This window comes from Erythrolamprus reginae, chromosome 3, assembly GCF_031021105.1.
Source record: "Erythrolamprus reginae isolate rEryReg1 chromosome 3, rEryReg1.hap1, whole genome shotgun sequence".
Lineage (NCBI taxonomy): Eukaryota > Metazoa > Chordata > Lepidosauria > Squamata > Dipsadidae > Erythrolamprus > Erythrolamprus reginae.
The window spans coordinates 230,354,630-230,378,358 of NC_091952.1; the positions used below are offsets into that span (position 1 = coordinate 230,354,630).

Sequence of the window (23,729 nt, forward strand, 5' to 3'; positions counted from 1 at the left end):
TACCCAAGCTGGGCAGTCCTATGGGCAAGACTGAGATTTCAGAGCCCTCCCTAGTACAAACTCTCTGCAGAACCCTGCGACTGAATGCTGTCTCTGCCAATGTGAAGATATCGATTTTGTAATGCTGTATGAAGGGTGACGGGATAATCCAGGTAGCTGCCCAGCACACCTCCTCAATCGAACCCTGCATAGTCTGCCCTGTATTTTTATCTTAGGATGGATATATGTTTATCCCAGGCATGTTTAAATTCAGTTACTGTGGATTTATCTACCACGTCTGCTGGAAGTTTGTTCGAAGGATCTACTACTCTTTCAGTAAAATAATATTTTCTCATGTTGCTTTTGATATTTCCCCCAACTAACTTCAGATTGTGTCCCCTTGTTCTTGTGTTCACTTTCCTATTAAAAACACTTCCCTCCTGAACCTTATTTAACCCTTTGACATATTTAAATGTTTCCATTTAAATGTTTAAATGTTTCGATCATGTCCCCCCTTTTCCTTCTGTCCTCCAGACTACACAGATTGAGTTCATTAAGTCTTTCCTGATACGTTTTATGCTTAAGACCTTCCACCATTCTTGTAGCCCGTCTTTGGACCCGTTCAATTATGTCAATATCTTTTTGTAGACATTGCAAGATCAACATGAATTTGAAAACATTTTGCGTATCCCTAACTTCTATTGTCTCTGGCATCTTAGGGATTGAATTAGGGTGCAGAGCATGTTTCCAAATCCAGCTTTTCAATCTAGTTAGGAGCTTTTGTGAATTGTGGCATGTTATCCTCAATGGGTCCAAACGGAAAAATTACAAAAGGAAAATCATAATTTGTTCTCTCAATTTTTATTTAAACCATTTTTTTTTTAATTTAAATCAACTAAGAAGCATTCTTCACATTGTCCATTCTAATGTCATGTATGTCATGACATTTTACTGGTGGAAAAAAAATAAACTCAATTAAAAATATTTTACAAGACTTCATGAATATTTTTTTAGATAATTTTAGAATTCTTTATTGGCCAAGTGTTATTGGACACATAAGGAATTTGTCTTTGGTGCATATGCTCTCAGTGTACATTAAAAAAAAGATACATTTTTGTTCAAAATGACTAAATCAGGGTCTTATACATGAAACAGGAATATTTGAAAAAGCTTTAAAATACATCCAACAAAATATCTCATTTGCTTCCCTGAAGTGGATTAGGAGGTCTGTTTCCTTAACTAAGGATGAATCCAAGACCAAATTTTCACGCACCAAAACAGAGAAACTTCAAATCTTTCAGGATTTACAACCATAATACAATTATAGACATATTTACTTTAACGTAAAACTTGCTGAGTTCATCAGCCAGATTTTGCTCTCCCCACTCTTCATATTACAGTTTCTGAAAATAGCAATTTTTGCAAGTACTTCAGCTTCAAAGCTATGGTGGGTTCAAATAAGATATTAGACTTTTAATCTGTAACCCACAATCTAATTGCACATCACAAACCTTACAATGGCTAAGCACAATGTGTCAAAGCCTTATCAATTCCTGACAATATTAGAGGGAGATTTAATCTCTGTGATATATTTCATCCTTAAATTGTGCTTCTATTTGCACTAGACCAATTATGAATAAAACTGTTTCAAAACACAAGATTATGAGTGTTGAAGTCCAAGATATCTAGAAGTTGCTAGCGCAAACTTCCAAAAGAAAAAACAATATCACGAACATTGTTAAATTATCTCTGCTTCTTCCTTACTCAGTCCTCTTTACTGGATGCTCATAAAGAGAGCATGACAAAACTGGCTTTCCAACATAAACATTAGCTGTAATGTTTCACAAAGGAAGCTTTGGTTTTATCAATTACCCCTATATTGTTTTTTTCTTTTTAAAATTTACCTAACTTATCTATTCCTTCATTGTTTACATTCTAAATAAGTTAGCTTAAATCGTACCCCTCTATATACATCAAAGCGAAGTTCATATAATATAATTATGCATAAATTATTAAATAATTAAATATTTTTCTAAGTTTGCAGGACAAAAACTAATAATAAAGTCTGGGTTCAGGCAATACATTAACTTAAAATGCCCCAAATTAGCTTCTGGATCAGTGTGTCACGGTGTGTCAGCCTTCCATCCTTCCGAGGTGGGTAAAATGAGGACCCGGATTGTGGAGGCAATATGCTGGCTCTGTTAAAAAGTGCTATTGCTAACATGTTGTAAGCCGCCCTGAGTCTAAGCAGAAGGGCGGCATAAAAATTGAATAAAATAAATAAATAAAATAAAAACAGATACTCTTCACACATTACTTTAAGCATTGATTTATTTATTTATTTATTCGGTTTTTATGCCACCCTTCTCCTTAGACTCAAGGCGGCTTACAACATGTTAGCAATAGCACTTTTTAACAGAGCCAGCATATTGCCCTCCGGAAGGATGGAAGGCTGAGTCAACCTTGAGCCGGTGATGAGATCTGAACCGCTGACCTACAAATCTACAGTCAACTTCAGTGGGGCGGCAGTACTGTACTCTACCTACTGCGCCACCCTATTTGTTGAGAAAATAGTTATGTTTGCCCAACAAGGACAAGCTATCTTGGTTCATCATGCCGAATAAGCCAAACCTTTATGTAAGGTGATCAAGTTCTATGTTATGTGGGTTGCTGCAATCAAGTTTAGAGCCAAAATGAAATGAAAAATGAAAAATCCTTCCCAAACATATTACTTCAGACATTGTGCTGATTTGATGAGTGATAAAAGATTATAAAGTGCTCGTGTCATCTTCTTCATTTTCCCAAGGTCAGTTTTATCTTACATAAAAACAAAGTCTCCACCGAGTCAATTTCGATACCTGCCGATTACGTAGCCACGTCCATGTTGCTGTCCTTGAAACCATGCAGAGGTGGTTTTCCATTGCCTAGAATGTTTTTAGAATCTGGTTTGCAGTCTTAAGTTTCGTTGACAATCTCCTACCCAAGACCTTATGCTGGAACATTCCTTTAAGACAAAGGAGTACTGTATGTCTTTCATCTCAGTTCAGTTCAAGAACTGAAGTAGGAAGGAATGTTTTATAGCGCAATCATCCTTATCATCATAAAAGCTTTCCACTCTAACGATGGGATTGGATTTTATCAAAAGGATCAGCAGCTGAATGTTGACCTAAATGTCACAATATAGCTTTAGAAAAGTTGCACGGTGTTACAGAATGAACGGTTGCTAAGAGCGTATATATGCACAAGGCTTGCAATCTATTCGTAGAAACTTTTCTATCAACCGTTAATAGTTAGCAAAATGTTCCAAAAATACCCTACTTTGATTGTAAGACGTGTCTTGCCATCACTGAGAGTGAATGTTTGGCGCTGTCGATCTTCCAAGTAGGGAGCGTCAAAAATCAGCATCTAAAGTAAATACTTTATTATTTGCTTGGGACATAACTGCAAAATGTTGATATTCTGAAACCCTCCTCTCAAAGAAATTGGTTTTTCCTTCCAGGGAAATGTTCTCCATGAAGTCAAAGGGATTTTCTGCTTGAAAGACCTGAAAAAACCGAAGGTGTGGTTAAAAAATAGGAAATGAATGAGGCACTGCAAGGACAAATCCATCTTTGGTGAGTTCTAAGGAGCATTTCCATTTAGCCCTCACGCCCACCCCCACCTTTGGTTTCTTCCTCTTTGACTGATAAGGCTGACCGGGAGAAAGCCAAGATATTTCAAGTTTCCTAAAAGCCATCACTTCTGTAAAGATTGACAGATTTTTCCCCTTTGCTGTCTACGTTCACATCATTTTTCACCTGTTTTATCAGTTATTTCCCTATCAATTTGTATTTTTAAACAACACACGAAAGTTCAAAATCTCTTCAAATATACAAATATAGGTATGCTGTTGTGCACATTTATCTCTAAGTAGCTGATTTATCTGCCCATCAGCAGTGGAAGTGATGTGCCGGTGTCTGGAGGCTGTTGGGGCCTGGATGGGTGTCAACAGACTCAAACTCAACCCGGATAAGACGGAGTGGCTGTGGGTTTTGCCTCCCAAGGACAATTCCATCTGTCCTTCCATTACCCTGGGGGGGGGGAATTATTGACCCCCTCGGAGAGGGTCCGCAACTTGGGCGTCCTCCTCGATCTACAGCTCACATTAGAGAACCATCTTTCAGCTGTGGTGAGGGGGGCGTTTGCCCAGGTTCGCCTGGTGCACCAGTTGCGGCCCTATTTGGACCGGGACTCACTGCTCACAGTCACTCATGCCCTCATCACCTCGAGGTTTGACTACTGTAATGCTCTCTACATGGGGCTACCTTTGAAAAGTGTTCGGAAACTCCAGATCGTGCAGAATGCAGCTGCGAGAGCAGTCATGGGCTTACCTAGGTATGCCCATGTTTCACCAACACTCCGCAGTCTGCATTGGTTGCCGATCAATTTCCGGTCACAATTCAAAGTGTTGGTTATGACCTTTAAAGCCCTTCATGGCATTGGACCAGAATATCTCCAAGACCGCCTTCTGCTGCACGAATCCCAGCGACCGATTAGGTCCCACAGAGTGGGCCTTCTCCGGGTCCCGTCAACTAAACAATGTCGGTTGGCGGGCCCCAGGGGAAGAGCCTTCTCTGTGCTGGCCCCGGCCCTCTGGAACCAACTCCCCCCAGAGATTAGAACTGCCCCTACTCTCCTTGCCTTCCTTAAGCTCCTTAAAACCCACCTTTGTCGTCAGGCATGGGGGAACTGAGACAGCTCCCCCGGGCATATACAATTTATGAATGGTATGTTTGTATGTATGTTTGTTTAGTAAATGGGGTTTTTAAATATTTTAAACTACAATTTAGATTTGTGATGAATTGTTTTATTTTGCTGTGAGCCGCCCCGAGTCTGCGGAGAGGGGCGGCATACAAATCTAAATAATAAATAAATAAATAAATAAATAATAATAATTGATGTTTTCTCCAAAAACTGAACAGCATATGTTCAAATCTGCTGGGAACCAACAGATAAGGAGATGCAACATGTTCTTTCATTATAGAAAACAAAGGATAAACCAGATGCCTCTTATGGCTGTAAATGGAGGCTGAACTACAAAAGCTGTGCTTTGCACTATTTACCAACCTTGATAAAAACTACTTTTAATTACTTAGGCCAGCCTTTTCAATAAAATATACCTTTCATTTGCCCTTCAGAATTCACATGAAATTCTCATGAAAAGTCATAGTGACTGGGATTCCAAGGTGATATCTCAGATACCTCAAGATACCAAGCTTGATATAGGCCAGTGATGGCGAACCTATGGCACGGATGCCCTAGGTGACACGCGGAGCCATATCTGCTGCTGTTGCCATAGCTCAGCTCCAATGTCCATGTGCGTGCCGGCCAGCTGATTTTTGGCTTGCACAGAGGCTCTGTGATGTGGTTAGCTCTGGCCCAGCTCCTGCCCCAAGGACTGTGGATGTGGGGGAGACATCTACATGCTGCAGGCCTATTTTGCCCCCGGTGGAATCTGATGATGAAGGCTCCTCTGACCAAGAAGACATGAGTGACAGGGAAGAGGAGAGTGTGGCAGACAGCTCAGAAGGAGATCAATTATTTAGCTCCTCCTTGGATTCAGAACAAAAGTTAATGATACAGCCACGCATGCCGAGAGCGATGCATAGGCAACAACAACTGAGATTATTATAAAAGAAAATGAGGCCACCTGTGCTTGGGTGGGGCTGTGGTAATTAGTGAGGCTGCTATAAATAGCAGCCTGTGGGTTTCGCCATTGTGGAGGATTATCTGATCGTTGTGTTTCGTGACTGCTTTACTGACTTTGACTTTTTGTGTGCTGATTTTCTCCCGCTTTGAAACTAAACCAGAGCAAAGTGTGTTTCACTTTGTGAAAGAAGAAGGACTGTGAATTGCCTCACAGCTGCAAGCTAAGTATCACAGAACTGATAAGGGACTTGTACAAATTACCAGTTTGTTTGGAGACGAGTGCTCTTTGCTATCCCAAAAGAGGGCTTGGTTTAAGTGAATTTTCATTATAAAGAATATTGTTTTGAATTTTCAAACGTGTGTGTGTCTGAAATTTGTACCTGTGCATTTTTGGGAGGAGTGTACCAGAGAGCCCGACAGAACACTCTGGGAGGGCGTTTTTGGCTTCCAGAGAACCTCCAGGGGGATGGGGGAGGGTGTTTTTACCCTCCCCCCAGATCCAAGGAAGCCTTTGGAACCTTGGGAGGGCGAAACATGAGCCTACTAGGCCCACCAGAAGTTGGGAAACAGGCCGTTTCCAGCCTCCAGAGGGCCTCTGGAGAGTGGGAGAAGCTGTTTTCGCTCTCTCCAGACATTGAATTATGGGTTTGGGCACTCACGCTCTTTCGGGGGGGGGAGGTTCACCATCACTGATATAGGCCATTGTGAAGTCTGGCTTTTCCAAGTGTGGAAAATTGGGGTGTAAATGTTCTAAAATAAAATGGCGTTAAACTTATAAGTATGCAGTGAATTGCAAGAAAACATGATCGATAAAATAAGAACCAATTTAGATACACATGCTACTCGTACCCAAATACAGAACAAACTGTTCTCTTTGGAAAACAAGAGTTTGGAAATAGATTTAGGAAAAGTTATCTTCACCGGCCTAAAGTTCATTGCAAATACAGTGATCCCCCGCTCGTTGCGAGGGTTCTGTTCCAGGACCCCCCGCAACGAGCGGGTTTTCGCGAAGTAGCGCTGCGGAAGTAAAAACACCATCTGCGCATGTGCAGATGGTGTTTTTAACTTCCGCAGCGCTAGCGAGGAGCCGAAGATTGGGGGCGGCACAGCTGTTTTAAAACGTCGCCGCCGACATGGGGGGCTCGCTAGCACCCCCCCCGAACCCCCAACCCGGGTTTGGGGGGGTGCTAGCAAGCCCCCCATGTCGGCGGCGATGTTTTAAAACACCCGCGCGGCTTTCCAATGAGTCCTGAAGACAAACGCGGAAGTTTGACGTTTGTCTTCGGGACTCATTGGAAAGCTCCGATCGTTTTAAAGCAGGCGCGCCGTTCTCCGCTGACTCCTGGCGAACTTCCCGGGCGAAGGGCGAAGGGCGGGCGAGCGGGTGCTGGGGGGGGGCTTCGCCCTCCCGCCAGCAAGAGGGGGAAGACCCAGGGAAGCCGCCCAGCAGCTGATCTGCCCGGCGCCATCTACGCATGCGTGCCCATAGAAAAAAGGGCACGCATGCGCAGATGGTGTTTTGACTTCCGGGTTCAAAAATCGCAGATTACCCTGTTCGCAATGGTCGGGGACGCAATAACCGGGGGATCACTGTACTTTAAGGTCAGTTTAATGACTTTACCTTAGGGAAACCCAGTTCCAGCAGCAGCCTATCAGCCACAAATTCAATATACTGTTTCATCAGAGTGCAATTCATTCCAATCAATCCCACAGGTAAGGCCTCTGTCAAAAACTCCTGCAATAGTAGAAAAAATGAAATTATTCAGAGTATATTTCCCAATTTGATTCACATGTATAACATGAAATAGAAGCTCTTACACCATAATAATATAATTCTGCAAGTGTGAGTCACTACATATATAAAGCTCAAAATAGATCTATACTAGTCTCCCTTTTCATTATCAGCAAAAATACATTACACACGTTCTACATCATCACCATCATCATCATCATGATTATTTATTATATTTGTATGCCGCCCCTCTCCCCCGCCTTAGTAGCAGCTATAAATAGTAATAATTAGTTCCTTTAAATATTAATCTATTTATTTATTTTAAAAAAATATATATTTTAATAATGAACGAACAAAACAAGACATACAGACAAGCTTTCAGATATTAAAAAACAAACAAAATGAATTAGCTTAATACTTTACAATTCTGTTTCCATTAATTCCTTCTTTTTCTTAAACGTTAGCTCAATTCTTTTTTCTTTTCTATCCAACTATATAATTGCCCCCAAACTGTGTAGTAGTCTTAATTTTGTTTATTCTGTAATTTGTATGTTAATTTGCTTAATTTAGCACAATCTAGCATTTATTAAGCAAATTAAGCTAAATATTAATCAAGTTAATTGTGGTTTGTGACCCATGCTTATGGTTTAGAACAGGAGTGTCAAACTCGATTTCATTGAGGGCCACCTCAGGGTTGGGTTTGGCCTTGGGTGTGTGGCCAGATGTGGGCAGGTTGACATCACTCATTGATGCTTTGTTTATGGCTGCGACGGCCTCCTACAGCCTTCTGCCAGCGAAAACAGAGCTCAGAGTGGTAGTGCATGGCCTCCCCTGGTTCTATTTTCACTGGCAGAGTGCTGCAAAAGACTGTGGTGGCAGAAAACAGATCCTGGACGACGGTGCACAGCCCTCCCAGGTTCCATTTTCACTGGCACAGGTACCACAAGCCAGTCCTTCACTGTTTCGAGAGTGGTCTCAGGGGCCAGATCTAAGCACCCTACGGGCCAGATTTGCCTCAAGTGCCTTGAGTTTGATACCCCTGATTTAGAATATTGTGTAAGTTCATCCAAGTGCGTCTCATTCAGCAAGACCTGATTTTCATGCAATGCATTGAGCAATCACAGCAGCAAACCACAAGGGTATAAACCAGTGATGGCAAACCTTTCTTCCCTCGGAGAGGGCAAAAACAGCTTCCTCTGCCCCCCAGACTCTTTGGAGGCTGAAAACAGCCTGTTTCCCAACTTTTGGTGGACCCCGGGGTCTCATGTTTCATCTTCCCCAGGCTCCCCTGGAGCTGGAGGAGGGTAAAAACGCCCTCCCTCATCTCCCTGCAGGCTCTTCGGAAGCCAAAAATGCCCTCCCAGAGCCTCTGTGTGAGCCCAAAATCAGCTGGTTGGCACACACATGCACACTGGAGCTGAACTAGGACAATGGCTCACATGCCAACAGATATGGCTCCGTGTGCCACTTGTGGCACCTGTGCCATAGGTTTGCCATCAACAGTATAAACGTTGGGTAGAGTGGTTGTTTGAATAAACACACTAAGTCACAACTAGTCCACCACATTTTAACCTATAGGATTTGTTAACCCAATTCAGATGGCCACATTAGGGTGTGGGTATTATGCAAATTCAGAAAATTACAATTGAGTCCCTCATATGAAACTTCATCATAGGTCAAATGGGCTTATAAACGCAGCTCGCATTATTTTGAGGTTGATCACAACTATGTCCAGGCAACAGGGTCTAATCTCACCTTTTCAATTTCAACTGCATTGACAATGATCTCTTTCACCCTTCCTTCTGAAGGTTTATTCACTAAATGCTGAAAAATCAGGCAAGCAAAGTCACAGTGGAGCCCCTTAAAGAAATAAACAAGACAGAAACATAAGAAATTCATCTTTTTTTTAAAAACAGGAGACAATTTTTTAAATGTAAGAACTTTGCTCTCTAAGCCTGTGCAGCTTCTTTAAAAAGTTAAAATAATCCACTAATAATGCATTCAGGACTGCCTTCTGCCACATGAATCCCAGCGACCGGTTAGGTCCCACAGAGTTGGCCTTCTCTGGGTTCCGTCAACTAAGTAATGAATCAACTCCCCCCAGAGATTCGAACTGCCCCCACCCTCCTTGCCTTTCGCAAGCTCCTAAAAACCCACCTATGTCACAAAGCTTGGGGAAGTTGATATTCTCCATAGCTACTATGATTTATGTATTGTTTGCTTGGGTTGTGTTATTAATTTTTATGATAAGGGTTTTGTTTTGTTTTTAATATTGGATTTGTACATTGTGTATTGTGTTGTGAGCCGCCCCGAGTCTTCGGAGAGGGGCAGCATACAAATCTAATAAATTATTATTATTGTTGTTGTTGTTGTTGTTGTTGTTGACAGCAATGATTTAAAATGTGTTAAAAACTTAACATAAAATAAGATGTGCGTTAATGAATTTTGTCTACATCAAAGATGTCTCCAGATATTTCTTGTCTAATTCAGAAATTGGGTTTGCATGCCTCTATTCCTTGCAAGTACAATTTATGATTTCTAATTCAGAAGTCACATTTATTCCTCACTCAATATCTTAAATACAAGAGTAGTATGTTTTGGACTGGGAAAACACACAAGTCCTAAAAATATATATTGCTGTACTAAAAAAAAAGTAGCTTTAACAATACTCTTGTTAAACAGCATTTTGTGGGTTTTAGTTCAGATTTTAATAATGTACGAATCATCATCATTTCCAAAATAATAATAATCCCCATCAGTCAATTGCAAAAAGGCAGCTTTACTTGGAAGCACTTACATCCTGCAACCATATAACACCCTTAAAACTATCTGCTTATTTCAGGTCCTTGGGAAGGATTTGCTAGGCAGATAAAAGTGCCAAATCCAGTCTAAATGTCTGGATATTTAAATATACCTATTTAGATATGTAGATATTTAAATATCCATGCAACCATCCATAATGAATTTATAGACTTTGCAGCCTCCACAAATAAAGAGAGTCTACACATAATACTGCTTCTTTGAAAGCATCATATTTAACCTTACTTAAATATTTTTGTCCCACATCTTACTTCATCTCTGCTAATAAGTTCATTGGAGAAAGTAAGGCCAGGCATTAACCCTCTCTTCTTGATCCAAAATATGGCGGCAAAAGCACCCGAAAAGAAGATGCCTTCGACAGCAGCGAATGCAACCACTCTTTCACCTGTTTCAACAAAGTCATAATTTGTTATCAGACAATTAATGAACCTTCTTCAAATGGTAGAAAAGAATAAAACATTTTTCTCCTATTTTACTCAGCCAAGGTATGAAATAAATGCATCTGGAGCGCAAAAGGTGGGAAATATTGACAAAATCCACGATCCTTCCAAATCTTAATTAAAGTGCAATCTCACTAACAATAAAATAGCATCTACTGTATCTTGTATAGATACTGTGGACATTATTATTATTATTATTATTATTATTATTATTATTATTATTATTATTATTATTAATTAAATTTGTATGCTGCCCCTCTCCGTAGACTCGGGGCGGCTCACAATAGTAGAAAACAATGTACAATACAAATCTAATATTTAAAAAACTAAAAACCCATTGCCTCATTTGGCTTGTTCTGTTAATTCCAAAGAGATCTTTTAATTGCTTGACCTGTTCATTGCTTGATTTCCTCAGAGGAATAGCTTTAATACAGAGACTTCTGGATTATGCACAGGGGGTGAACAAAAAAATGGAAACACTTGACTTTTTGGCATCATAATGTTTGACCATGTTCAAATCAATCAAAACTTGACATATTTTAATGATTTTTTTTAAATTCTGTTATTTGATATGGGTTTTTTATTACCTTTTTTTAAACAGAAATTTAAGGAAATTGGTTATTTATTTATTTATTTATTTTATTTTATTTATTGGATTTGTATGCCGCCCCTTCTAGAAATGGCAGGCCTCTCAGACTTTCAAAGAGGCCAAATTGTTGGGGCTCGAATGGCAGGCACTAGTGTAACAGAAAGTGCCCGAAACTTTGGTGTTTCAAGAGGTAATGTCTCAAAAGTAATGACTGCTTTTGAAAGAGAAGGGAAAACGTCCTCAGCCAAGCACAGGTCTGGTCAAAAGTTGAAGTTGTCTGAGAGAGACCGTCGGACTCTAAAGCGAATTGTTAGAGCGGATCGCAAGAACACCGCTCCTAAAATCACTGCAGAGCTCAATAGACACGTACAGAACCCAGTTTCCACAAAAACTGTTCGAAGGGAGTTTTTCAAATCTGGATTCCACAGAAGAGCTGCAAGGTGTTTCCATGTTTTTGTCCACCCCTGTATATTCTTAAGAGGCTGATGTCAACTTCTGGGATGTAGTTTAGTTTAATTGGATTTGTATGCCGCCCCTCTCCGAGGACTCGGGCGGCTCGTAGCATATATAAAAGATATAATAATACAATTGATCCAATTAATATAATTAAAAATCTTTAAAAATTCTAACTTTAAAACATTCATTAACATTCACTCAATAAATCACACTAAAGTAGATCAAAGAAATATATGGTAAATATAGAATCTACTGGAATGGCAAAGGTTTTATTTCACTGTCATTGCTGTGGGGAAAAAATATTTATTTGCAAAGTGGACCAGGTTCAGAAGGTAAGAAGCCAGTTGCTGGACTTACCGTTAATTATTTGACTGACTGACTCTATTTGACTAGATCGGGGCAGGCAAAGTTGGCTCTTCTATGACATGTGGACTTCAACTCCCAGAATTCCTGAGCTAGCATGACCAGGTCAGGAATTCTGGGAGTTGAAGTCCACAAAATCATAGAAGAGCCAACTTTGCCTAACCCTGGACTAGATAGATGAGAGAGAGAGACAGACAGACAGACACTGTATTTTTCAGAGTATAAGACGCATCTTTTTACCTCCAAAAAGAGGGTGAAAACTTGGGTGCGTCTTATACACCAAATGTAGCCCCACCCAGCCGCCGCCGCCCTTTGATCTCTGCCTCCCAGCAATTTACCTCCTTGCAGCAAACAGCGCAGAGCCTGATTAGCACAAGCCACTGATTATTGGCCTCCCGACCCTCAGCTGATTGATTGAAGCTGCAGGCAAGTCCAGTGCTAAAATGAAAGTGAAACTAAAGCTGCAAGGAGGCAAGTTGCTGGATGGGAGAGGCAAAAGCAGAATTTTTTCCTTCTGCTAAGCAGACTCTGCTGAAACTGGCTGTTTGTCGTTTGCTACCAGGAGGTAAGTCAATAAATATAAATGCCTATAGAATGTTCCAATTATTAGACTTATTATTTTAAAAGACTGCTTTATTATTGTTCTAAACAACTTAACAAAATGAAGAAGCTTTCTAAAATAAATGCTTGATCTGAAGAGGACCAGTGCTCTTGTATCTTCTTTTAAATAGCAGAGAATAACTATATTTCCAGAAAGCCACATCCATTTTAACAGGCTCTATACAAGTATAATCTAAAATGTAGCAGTGTCCTGTTCTAGTATTAAAATAAGGCAGCTGAGTTAAACCTTGACTTAGTCATATTTAGAGTAGATCTATTTAAATAATTGGGAGAAGTTAGTGTAATTACATTTAAGAAAACTTTCTGGCATTAATATACTGCCATAATGTATATTTCTCCAATTCTTTGCTGTTTCCATGGGTCAGGGACACACACATGCACAGAAATGCCCAGCAAACAGTGTACAGTGGTACCTCATGATATGAACCCCTCGTCTTACGAACAACTCGAGATACGAACCCGGGGTTCAGAAATTTTTTGCCTCTTCTTATGAACTTTTTCCTTCTTACGAACCCGCCACCGCTGAGAAGCCCCGCCGCCCGGCTGTCACTTTTTGAAACAGCCGAGGGGCTTCTCAGCGTCATCCTGAACCTGAACGCAAAACCCGAATTTCCGGGTTTGGCGTTTGGGAGGCCGCCGAGAAGCCCCCCGGCTGTTTTAAAAGGTGACAGCTGGGCGGCAGGGCTTCTCGGCGGCCTCCCGAATGCTGAACCCGGACGTTCAGCAAAGGTTCGGGTTCAGGAGGCCGCTGAGAAGCCCCGCCGCCTGGCTGTCACCTTTTAAAACAGCCGGGGGGCTTCTCAGCGTCCTCCTGAACCCGAACGCCAAACCCAAACTTCTGGGTTCGGCAGGCCGCCGAGAAGCTCCCCAGCTGTTTTAAAAGGTGACAGCCAGGCAGCGGAGCTTCTCAGCGTCCTCCTGAACCCGAACGCCAAACCCGAACTTCTGGGTTCAGCGTTCGGGAGGCCGAGAAGCCCCCCGGCTGTTTTAAAAGGTGACAGCCGGGCGGCAGGGCTTCTCGGCGGCCTCCCGAACGCCGAAACCGGAAGTTCGGCAAAAGTTCAGGTTCGAGAGGACACTGAGAAGCCCCCCCCCCCGGCTGTTTCAAAAGGTGACAGCCGGGCGGCGGCGTTTTTGGGGGGGGGGGTTCGTTGCACGGATTAATTGATCTTACATTGTTTCCTATGGGAAACAATGTTTCGTCTTACGAACCTCCCCCGGGAACCAATTAGGTTCCTAAGACGAGGTATTACTGTATATCGTCTGTGCTGGTTGCTAGTTGCTAGGAGGCAAATTGCTGGGCGGCAGAGGCAGATTTGTTTTTTCATTGTTTTCCTCCCCCAAAACTCAGATGCATCTTATACTCTGGTGCATCTTATTCTCAAAAAATTACAGTACATATCAGGGAGTCAAACAATTAAATCCAGCAACTGGCGTTTTACCTTCTGAACCCGACCCACTTTGCAGATTAACTGAGTAAGATATTTCCAGTTATTAGACCATCTTCAATCAAAGACAGCAAAGAGAGAAATTAAACCTCTGTTCACACAACACACTTACCCATGAATAATTGAATTACTGTTTATTCAGTTAAGCCAATGAATATCACATACAATGGTGGGACCTACCAAAAGTGGCTTCTCTGTCCGTTATCCACCTCATCGCCCAATCTGCTTTCTTCCTGACACATGGCATTGTTTCAATAGCATTAAATAAATAGCCCCTGAGAGGATGGGGGAGGGAGGAAAGAGGAATGGAGGAAAAGCAAAAGTAGGCTGTAAATTTGGGTAGCGGGACCGACACAAAAGCATAGATCACTTGCTGTGACAAATTAGCTTACTTCCAAGGATAGCAAGGATGCTTTCACCATTGCATCTTATTTCTCAGACTTATAGGATCTTCTGAAAATGCACCAGCATATGCTAGAAAGGTCTTCTGCAGTTTGGACAAAAGCGGCCACATTTGTTGAAGGAATCACTGCAGTTGTTATATTACTAACACGGTTGTTAAGTGAATCTGGCTTCCTCATTGACTCTGCTTTGTCAGAAAGCCACAAAAGAGAATCACATGATTCCAGGACGCAACTGTCAGTTGTCAAGCATTGGAATGCAAATTACAGGACTATGGGGATGTCACAACGGACATAAGTGTGAACGATGGTCAAAAATCCTATATGGCATCGGGCCAGATTATCTCCGGGACCGCCTTCTGCCGCATGAGTCCCAGCAACTGGTTAGGTCCCACAGAATCGGCTTTCTCCAGCTCCTGTCAACTAGACAATGCCGTTTGGTGGGACCTAGGAGAAGAGCCTTCTCTGTACAGGCCCCGGCCCTCTAGAATCAGCTTCCCCCGGAGATTCACACTGCCTCCACCTCCTCGCCTTCCGTAAAAACCTAAAGGCCTATTTATGCCACCAGGCTTAGGGCCATTAGACCTTAGCCCCCTGGCCGATGAATGTAGTATGTTTCGATGGTAATGGATGATTTAAACTCTACTAGTGTTTTATAAAGTTTTAGTTATATTAATTGGATTTTTAGTTATGTATACTGTATATTGTTTTTCGACATGAGGCGCCCCAAGTCCTCGGAGAGGGGCGGCATACAAATCCGATAGGTGGGTGGGTGGGTGGGTGGATAGGTGGGTGGGTGGGTGGGTGGGTGGGTGGGTGGGTAGGTAGGTAGGTAGGTAGGTAGGTAGGTAGGTAGGTAGGTAGGTAGGTAGATAGATAGATAGATAGATAGATAGATAGATAGATAGATAGATAGATAGATAGATAGATAGATAGATAGATAGATAGATATTTTTTTCAGTGCTCTTGTAACTTTCAAATGGTCACTAAAAGAACTGCTCTAAGTTGAGAACTTCCTGTATAATAAACATAATACAGATAGGACAGAAATAAAATTTTAAAAGTTACAGCAAATACTGACCTTCCTCAAGATCAAGCAAAAACTCTTCCTCTCTCTCCCTTATAAAAAATATATACTTCCACTGATATGTCCTAGCAATGTTAAACCACGGTGTTCTATTACACCTAGACCAGACCATACATGGAAATTATAAACAAAAAAGTATGTAAATCCTCTACATCAGTGGTTCTCAACCTTTCTAATGCCGCGACCCCTTAATACAGTTCCTCATGTTCTGGTGACCACCAACCATAAGTCTAGCGCCAATTCTCTCAACAGAGCTTTAAGCTGATTGGCAGGAAGGTCAGAGGGCACCCACACTGTAAACACCTGATTGGTCGGATTGTAAAAATATGTTCCAAGACATCAGAATAGAAGCTTTAGTTCCTAATACTATGGGAATTTGTCTTTTCCCATGGTCTTAGGCGACCCCTGTGAAACGGTCATTCGACCTCCAAAGGGGTCCCGACCCCAAGTTGAGAACCATTGCTCTAAATAGTGGTAATATTTACATTAATTACCTTTTCTTGGGGTCTTTGATGTAAGTGTCTATTAACAAACTGTACATTTCAGAATGAACATTTTCTATTGATATCTGGAAACCATAGAAACAGCGAGCTTCCGGGATTTGCACTTCTTGGCTAAAACGTTCTACCTGTCAATGAAAGAAGTCAGGTATCTAAATGTTCATGTAAAACCGGGTTCACAGCCTACACTAGGCCACAATATTATATAAATAGAGTGGTACCTCTACTTACGAACTTAATTAGTTCCGTGACCAGTTTCTTAAGTAGAAAAGTTTGTAAGAAGAAGCATTTTTTCCCATAGGAATCAATGTAAAAGCAAATAATGCGTTCTATTGGGGAAACCACAGGGAGGGTGGAGGCCCTGTTTCCTCCCAGGAGATTCCTAGAGAGGACCCATGGAGGCTTCTCCCCGCCTTTTCCAGCCCTGTTTCCTCCCAGGAGATTCCTAGAGAGGCCCCACAGAGGCTTCTCCCTGCCTTTGCCGCTTACAGTTTTGGAGGCTTGGGTTTGTAAGTGGAAAATGGTTCTTGAGAAGAGGCAAAAAAATCTTAAACACCTGCTTCTTATCTAGAAAAGTTCATAAGTAGAGGCGTTCTTAGGTAGAGGTACCACTGTAGTCTTATATAAATGACTATTTTCTCCCAAGAGAGCATCTCTGGGTAAAATAAATATGAGATACACATATATGATTCCCAAGAAAAAACAGTTGAAAGTCAGTGTGATTAGTACAAACTTCATTAAAGTAATATTTGTTATAAGAAAATATCCACAATATTTCTTATGACGGACAACAAGTACATGCAAGGTACAATCACAAATAGATTTTTGATTTCATACGATGAAAAAGAAATATAGCATCAAAATAGTACAGGCTACATCACAGGAAATATCTCACCAAGTTTTCATTGACAATTCCATCACTGGTAGCAAAAAAAGCTAGGATATGCGAAATAAAGTATTTCTCTTCTGGTTTTAGGTTGTTCCAATTAGTAAGGTCCTTTGACAAGTCAACCTATGGAAAAAGAAAATATATAGATTACACACAAAATCATCATTGTTTACTGACAATTCTGAAAAGCAAAATAAATGTCTAAGGGAATATATACCCTACAACTTCAAAGAGGGGCATTTGGAAAGGGTCCACAACTTGGGTGTCCTCCTCGATCCACAGCTGGCATTAGAGAACCATCTTTCGGCTGTGGCGAGGGGAGCATTTGTCCAGGTCCGCCTGGTGCACCAGTTGCAGCCCTACTTGGACCGGGAGTCACTGCTCACAGTCACTCATGCCCTCATCACCTCGAGGTTAGACTACTGTAACGCTCTCTACATGGGGCTACCTTTGAAGAATGTTCGGAAACTCCACATCGTGCAGAATGCAGCTGCGAGAGCAATCATAGGCTTCCCTAGGTATGCCCATGTTATACCAACAGTCCGCAGTCTGCATTGGTTGCCGATCAGTTTCCGGTCACAATTCAAAGTGTTGGTTATGACCTATAAAGCCCTTCATGGCACCGGACCAGAATATCTGCGAGACCGCCTTCTGCCGCACGAATCCCAGCAGCCAGTTAGGTCCCACAGAGTTGGCCTTCTCCGGGTCCCGGCGACTAAACAATATCGGCCGGCGGGACCCAGGGGAAGAGCCTTCTCTGTGGTGGCCCCAACCCTCTGGAACCAGCTCCCCCCAGAGATTAGGATTGCCCCCACCATCCTTGCCTTTCGTAAACTCCTTAAAACCCACCTCTGCCGTCAGGCATGGGGGAACTGAGGTATCTCCCCTTGCCTATGTAGTTTTCTGTATGGTATGTTTGTGTGTATGATTTTTAAATAATGGGGTTTTTAGACTTTTAATGTTAGATTTGTTATTTTAGACTTTTAATATTAGATTTGTCATTGTATATTGTTTTATCACTGTTGTGAGCCGCCCCGAGTCTACGGAGAGGGGCGGGATACAAATCTAATAAATAATAATAATAATAATAATTCATGGGAGGGGAGGGCATTTTTGATAAAGTTGGTAGCTGCAACCTCACCAAAGCCCCATTCTTTTTCCATATCTTGTAATTTATTTATTTATTTATTTATTCAATTTTTATGCCGCCCTTCTCCTTAGACTCAGGGCAGCTTACAACATTTTAGCAATAGCACTTTTTTAACAGGGCTGGTTATCCTCGGAAGGATGGAAGGCTGAGTCAACCTTGAGCCGGTGATGAGATTTGAACCGCTGACCTTCAGATCTACAGTCAGCTTCAGTAATATACATTTAAAATGGTGAGGCTTCTATCATACAGCTATTCCTGCCCTCTTGACTTTCTTTTAGTTGCTTTTTCAGACTTGCTAGGCTTCTAACCATCTTCTCTCTAGTGATGTCTTGTATCATAATGGATTATTATTAAATTTAATGGATTATTATTACCCTTACCATCCTCTGCCAAGATGGGTCTGTGGATTATTGGGAGTTGTATCCTAATCATCTGATGGTTAACTGATGAGTAGAAATTTATTGGAAATTATCTGCAAGTTATTATCTGCATAACTTGACACCGATGGAGAGGGAAAGACAGTGAAAACACATACAGCTTTTTGTATGATTTCATATAAAAATCCTTCTATCCCTGAATCGTGCCGGAAAATAAAATCATATAAACAAACCTCTCAAGCATTTCATTGTTCATGCAAATAGGCAGTGGATTTATTAGTTTGTTTGCAAATGTGACTGCCTCCTTAAAGCAGGTACTGAATCTTTCTTAAAAACAACTTAACCTAAATGTAAGGAAAGTATGCAAATTAGAATACCAGATTAGCGAACAGAATTTCTTCTGCACCTTTGCTTCTCTCTCTTGGCTGCCTTATTTATTTATTAGATTTATTTATTTATTAGATTTGTATGGTCTAAATATATCAAGGACTTTTCAGTTGTTAGATCTTGAGGGATCTATTGCAGGGTCTGAGTTTCACCATACAGACCAAGGTGCAAAGTCACTTTTCTGCCAAGATGGAAGTAAATGGATTACCTATGCTCTGGGTAGAAATCTGTGCTCACTACTAGAAGCTGATCATATTCTTTCCACAAAAAAACCTCTTTCACTCTGGTATTCAGCCATTTTCAGAGCCGAGGTGGCCCAGTGGGCAGAGTGCAGTACTGCAGGCCACTAAAGCTGACTGCTAGATCTGCAGGTCAGAGGTTCAAACCTCCTCACCAGCTCAAGGTTGACTCAGCCTTCCATCCTTCTGATGGGTAAAATGAGGACCTGGATTGTGGGGGCAATAGGCTGGCTGTTAAAAAGTGCTATTGCTAACATGTTGTAAGCCGCCCTGAGTCTAAGGAGAAGGGCGGCATAAAAAATCAAATAAATGAATGAATGAATAAATAAATAAATAAATAAATAAATAGCTGTTCGTGTTGCTAACACTGTTGCTAGTGTTAGAGGTAAATAATCCCTATGTAGCTTCCCAAATCCCATCTGCAATGCCCCCAAAAGTAAGGGCTGAACACTTCAAGCCTTTACTTTTAAGGCTAAAGTTAAAGAAAAAGAATAGAATAGAATAGAATAGAACAGAATAGAATAGGTCTATTGTTTTGTTGTTTGTTGTTGTTGTTGTTGTTGTTGTTGTTATTATTATTATTATTATTATTATTATTATTATTATTATGTCAGCACAACACAGCAAACGAGATCACTATGCTGGATTTTGTATTTCATCACCAGTCGGGCGCTTCCCAAGCACTTATTATTATTATTATTATTATTATTATTATTATTATTATTATTAACAGAACAGAACAGAACAGAACAACAGAGTTGGAAGGGACATTGGAGGTCTTCTAGTTCCTGCTTAGGTAGGAAAATCTATACCATTTCAGACAAATGCTTATCCAACATCTTCTTTAAAACTTCTAGTGTTGGAGCATTTGCAATTTCTAGAAGTAAGCTGTTCCACAGATTATATTGTTCTGTGAGGAAATTTCTCCTTAGTTCTAAGTTGCTTCTCTCCTTGATTAATTTCCACCCATTGCTTCTTGTTCTACCCTTAGGTGCTTTGGAGAATAGTTTGACTCCTTCTTCTTTGTGGCAACCCCTGAGATATTGGAACACTGATATCATGTCATCCCTAGTCCTTCTTTTCATTAAACTAGACATGCCCAGTTCCTGCAACTGTTCATCATATGTTTTAGCCCCCAGTCCCCTAATCATCTTTGTTGCTCTTCTCTGTACTCTTACTACTCTCAACATCCTTTTTACACTGTGGCAAACAAAATTGAAAGCATTGTTCCAAGTGTGGCCTTTCCAAGGCCTTATAAAGTGATATTAACACTTCATGTGATCTTGATTCTATCCCTGTTAATAAAGCCTAGAACTTGGTTAGCTTTTGTGGCAGCTGCTGCACACTGCTGGCTCATATTTAAATGGTTGTCCACTAGGAATCCAAGGTCCCTCTCAGAGTTACTACTGTTGAGCAAGATACCACATATACTGTATCTATGCATTTTGTTTTTCATGCCTAATTTCTTGCCAGTAATGACTGTTCAAAGTTACGTCAGTGAAAAAAGTGACATGACCATTTTTCACATATGCCAATTGCAGTAAATCCCTTAGTCATGGGATTTATATTCAGATGCTTGATAACTGGATCATATTTATGATGGTTGTAATGTCCCAAGGTCCTGTGATCAGCTGTTATTACCTTCTGACAAGCAAATGATATCAATGGGAAAGCCAGCGTCACTTAACAACAGTATTACTAATAACCGCAGTGGTAATGGGCAAAACTCACTAAATATCTCACTTAGCAATATAAAGTTTAGGTTCAAGTGTGGTTGTAAGTCGAGGACTACCTGTATAATCCCTAGGCTGACATTGTAGCCCCCTCTTGGGTTAGTGCTGGTCACCTGCTGCAACCTGTTTTTTGCATAACTCACCTCTTCTACTGTCCAGAAAGAAGCCTGAGCTTTCTTGTACATTTTCCATATATCAGGATATTGGATTGGAAAGATGACAAATCGATGGGGATTCTTCCTTAAGAGAGGTTCCTCGTTTGATTTTAAGTCATTTACAAATCCATCCGTGGTCAACTCCTAAAGAAAAAGCAAGAAATCATACAGGTGCTATTTTCAACAATACCCCTGATTTTCCTTAGCTTTCATCTAAGAAAAACAAAGCAGGTTTGTTTTGCTTAGATGAAACAGATTCAAAACAAAGAATTCTATTCTATTCTATTCTATGCCATGCCATGCCATTTCATTCCATTCTTGATGAATGTATCTTGTCTTTTGATGTATACTGAGAGCACATGCACCAAAGATAAACTCCTTGTGTGTCCAATCACACTTGGCCAATAAAGAATTCTATTCTATTCTATTCCATTCCATCCCATTCCTGATTATTGTATCTTGTCTTTTGATGTACACTGAGAGCATGTGCACCAAAGACAGATTCCTTGTGTATCCAATCACACTTGGCCAATAAATTTATGTATGTATGTATGTATGTATGTATGTATGTATGTATGTATGTATGTATGTATGTATTTAGTCAGTCAAGAATGTATTGGTAGTATACAAAGATATGACAATGTTTATATACAGTACATGATACTAATAAGAGAGAAACATTAGGACAGGGGACGGTAGGCACGCTGGTACACTTATGCACACATAAGTATATAATAGAATAATATTCTATTCTATTCTATTCCATTCCATTCTTGACGAATGTATCTTGTCTTCTGATGTACACTTAGAGCATATGCATCAAAGACAAACTTCTGGTGCGTCCAATCCACTTGGCCAATAAAAAAATTCTATTCTATCATGATGCCCGTAAAAAAACAAGATCCAAAACCCTTTAAGTGCTTTAAAAACTATAAAATGGCAACTTTGCTAAAAACCGAGCCGAAGGAAGCCTATCGGACCGCGCGGAGGGGATTTCTTAACAGGGAGCGGAAACGTCAGAGACGCCGGTCAACTCCTCGCACGTGTTAGGCCGGGTAGACCCGCGTGCGGCATTCAGAAGGGCCAGAGAGCGCTGGTTAGAGATGGACTTCCCGAGAAACTCGGGACAATCCCGCCACCGCCGCGTCAGCCCTGCCTGACCCGATACCCTTTTAACGCCGAAAGATCGCCGCCGCTTTCCCGCGAGGTCCGACGGCGTCGCTCCGCCCGCTTACCTCGCTGCTTTCCGGCCTAGCCGGCCCATGCGATCCAGGCCTACGACCGGGAGGCTCGCTCATGGCGCCCGGGAAGCCAAGCGAGGCGGACGGGAGCCCGTCTGACCTTGGTCTCCTTCTCCGCCTCCTCCCGGGGCGGGACTGCGGGCGGCTGCGAAAGGACGAGGCGGAAACGGCACCGAAGAGCCGATCCCGAAGTAGGCTTCTTATTTAACCAGTCGCCTCCCTCGTTTGGGCCTGAGGAAATCGGCCTCTTTCGTCCCCGCGTGGGCGCCCTCCCGTGTTTGGACGCGCAGCGCCTCGGATTGATGTCCTGCCGGCCGGGAGGAAGGGGTGTCTGCAGGGCTGGGGATTGTAGTAGGGGGATGGGTGGGGGGGGTCATCCTTGTGAAATGTCTGCAGGTTGGGGGGCTACCTATTGATAAAATGGCTGCCAGAAGCCCGGAATAGAATAGAATAGAATTCTTTATTGGCCAAGTGTGATTGGACACGCAAGGAATTTGTCATTGGTGCACATGCTTTCAGTATACATCAAGACAAGATACATTCATCAAGAATGGAATGGCATGGCATGTGTACATAAAAGAAAGAGATATGCTCATCAAGAATCATGAGGTACAGCACTTAATGATTGTCATAGGGGTCAAATAAGCAATGGGGAAACAATATTAATAAAAATCCTAAGGATACAAGCAAGAAGTGACAGTCATACAATCATAAGTGGGAGGAGGAAATGGGTGATAGGAATGACGACCAAAAACTAGTAGTAATATTACTGCAGACTTAGTAAATAGTTTGACAGTGTTGAGGGAATTATTTGTTTGAGTGATGGCGTTCAGGAAAAAAACTTCTTGTGTCTTAATCTTGGTGTGCAGTGCTCTGTAGCAACGTTTTGAGGGTAGAAGTTGAAACAGTTTATGTCAAGGGTGCGAGGGGTCAGTTCCTCCTTATTTCCAAGTTGAATCTTTCCTTGGTCAGCTTCCATCCATTATTCCTCCTCTGGCCTTCTGGTGCCTTGAAAAACACCCTGACCCCTTCCTCTCTGTTGCAGCCCCTCAGTATTGAAACACTGCTGTCATGTCACCCCTGGCCCTTCTTTTTGCTAGACTAGCCAGGCCCAGTTCCTGCATATATTTTAGTTTCCAGTCCGTTTATTCATCCTAGTTACTCTCTTCTGCACTTTCTCTAGTTTCAATGTTTGGGGTTTTTGTAGTGCGGTGACAAAAACTGAATGCAGTACTCTAGGGGTGGTCTGTCTAAGACTTTATAGAGTGGTTTTAGTAATTCCCTAGTCCGATTGTATTTTATTATTTATTTATTTATTGGATTTGTATGCCACCCATTAATGCAATTTAGGATTGTATTGGCCTTTTTGGCTGCCACTGCACATTGCTGGCTCATAGTTGGTTGTCCACCAGGACTTCAAGATCCCTTTCGCAG

The 23,729-nt window shown here is 41.6% G+C and overlaps 1 protein-coding gene across 2 annotated transcripts; it reads right to left on the bottom strand.

Moving 5' to 3' along the window:
* Positions 1-984: 984 nt before the first annotated feature.
* On the bottom strand, positions 985-22,489 carry RRM2B (ribonucleotide reductase regulatory TP53 inducible subunit M2B). 2 transcript variants are annotated; one of them, XR_011558756.1, is made up of 10 exons: positions 22,290-22,432; positions 21,043-21,198; positions 17,020-17,136; positions 16,119-16,252; positions 14,317-14,411; positions 10,471-10,604; positions 9,155-9,259; positions 7,289-7,402; positions 2,442-3,523; positions 985-2,117 (listed from the first exon to the last, which is right to left on the bottom strand). XR_011558756.1 is itself a non-coding variant. In XM_070748160.1 (9 exons), exons 1-9 carry the CDS (start codon positions 22,350-22,352, stop codon positions 3,371-3,373), a joined length of 1,071 nt encoding a protein of 356 aa, XP_070604261.1. In that variant the 5' UTR covers positions 22,353-22,489; the 3' UTR covers positions 985-3,370. The 2 variants fall into 2 exon arrangements, 1 of the variants encoding a protein (XP_070604261.1); XM_070748160.1 differs by having other exon boundaries at positions 985-3,523; positions 22,290-22,489.
* Between the last annotated feature and the right edge of the window lie 1,240 nt (positions 22,490-23,729).

Bases quoted from the DNA above. Each gene is read 5' to 3' on its own strand.
- RRM2B (XM_070748160.1), bottom strand. From the start codon at position 22,352: ATGAGCGAGCCTCCCGGTCGTAGGCCTGGATCGCATGGGCCGGCTAGG. The intron at 9,260-10,470 runs GTAAGATGTGGG...TATTTCTTTAAG, and splicing joins AACTTATTAGCAGAGATGAA to GGGCTCCACTGTGACTTTGC. The intron at 3,524-7,288 runs GTAAAGTCATTA...CGGTTTTTTCAG, and splicing joins TGGAACTGGGTTTCCCTAAG to GTCTTTCAAGCAGAAAATCC.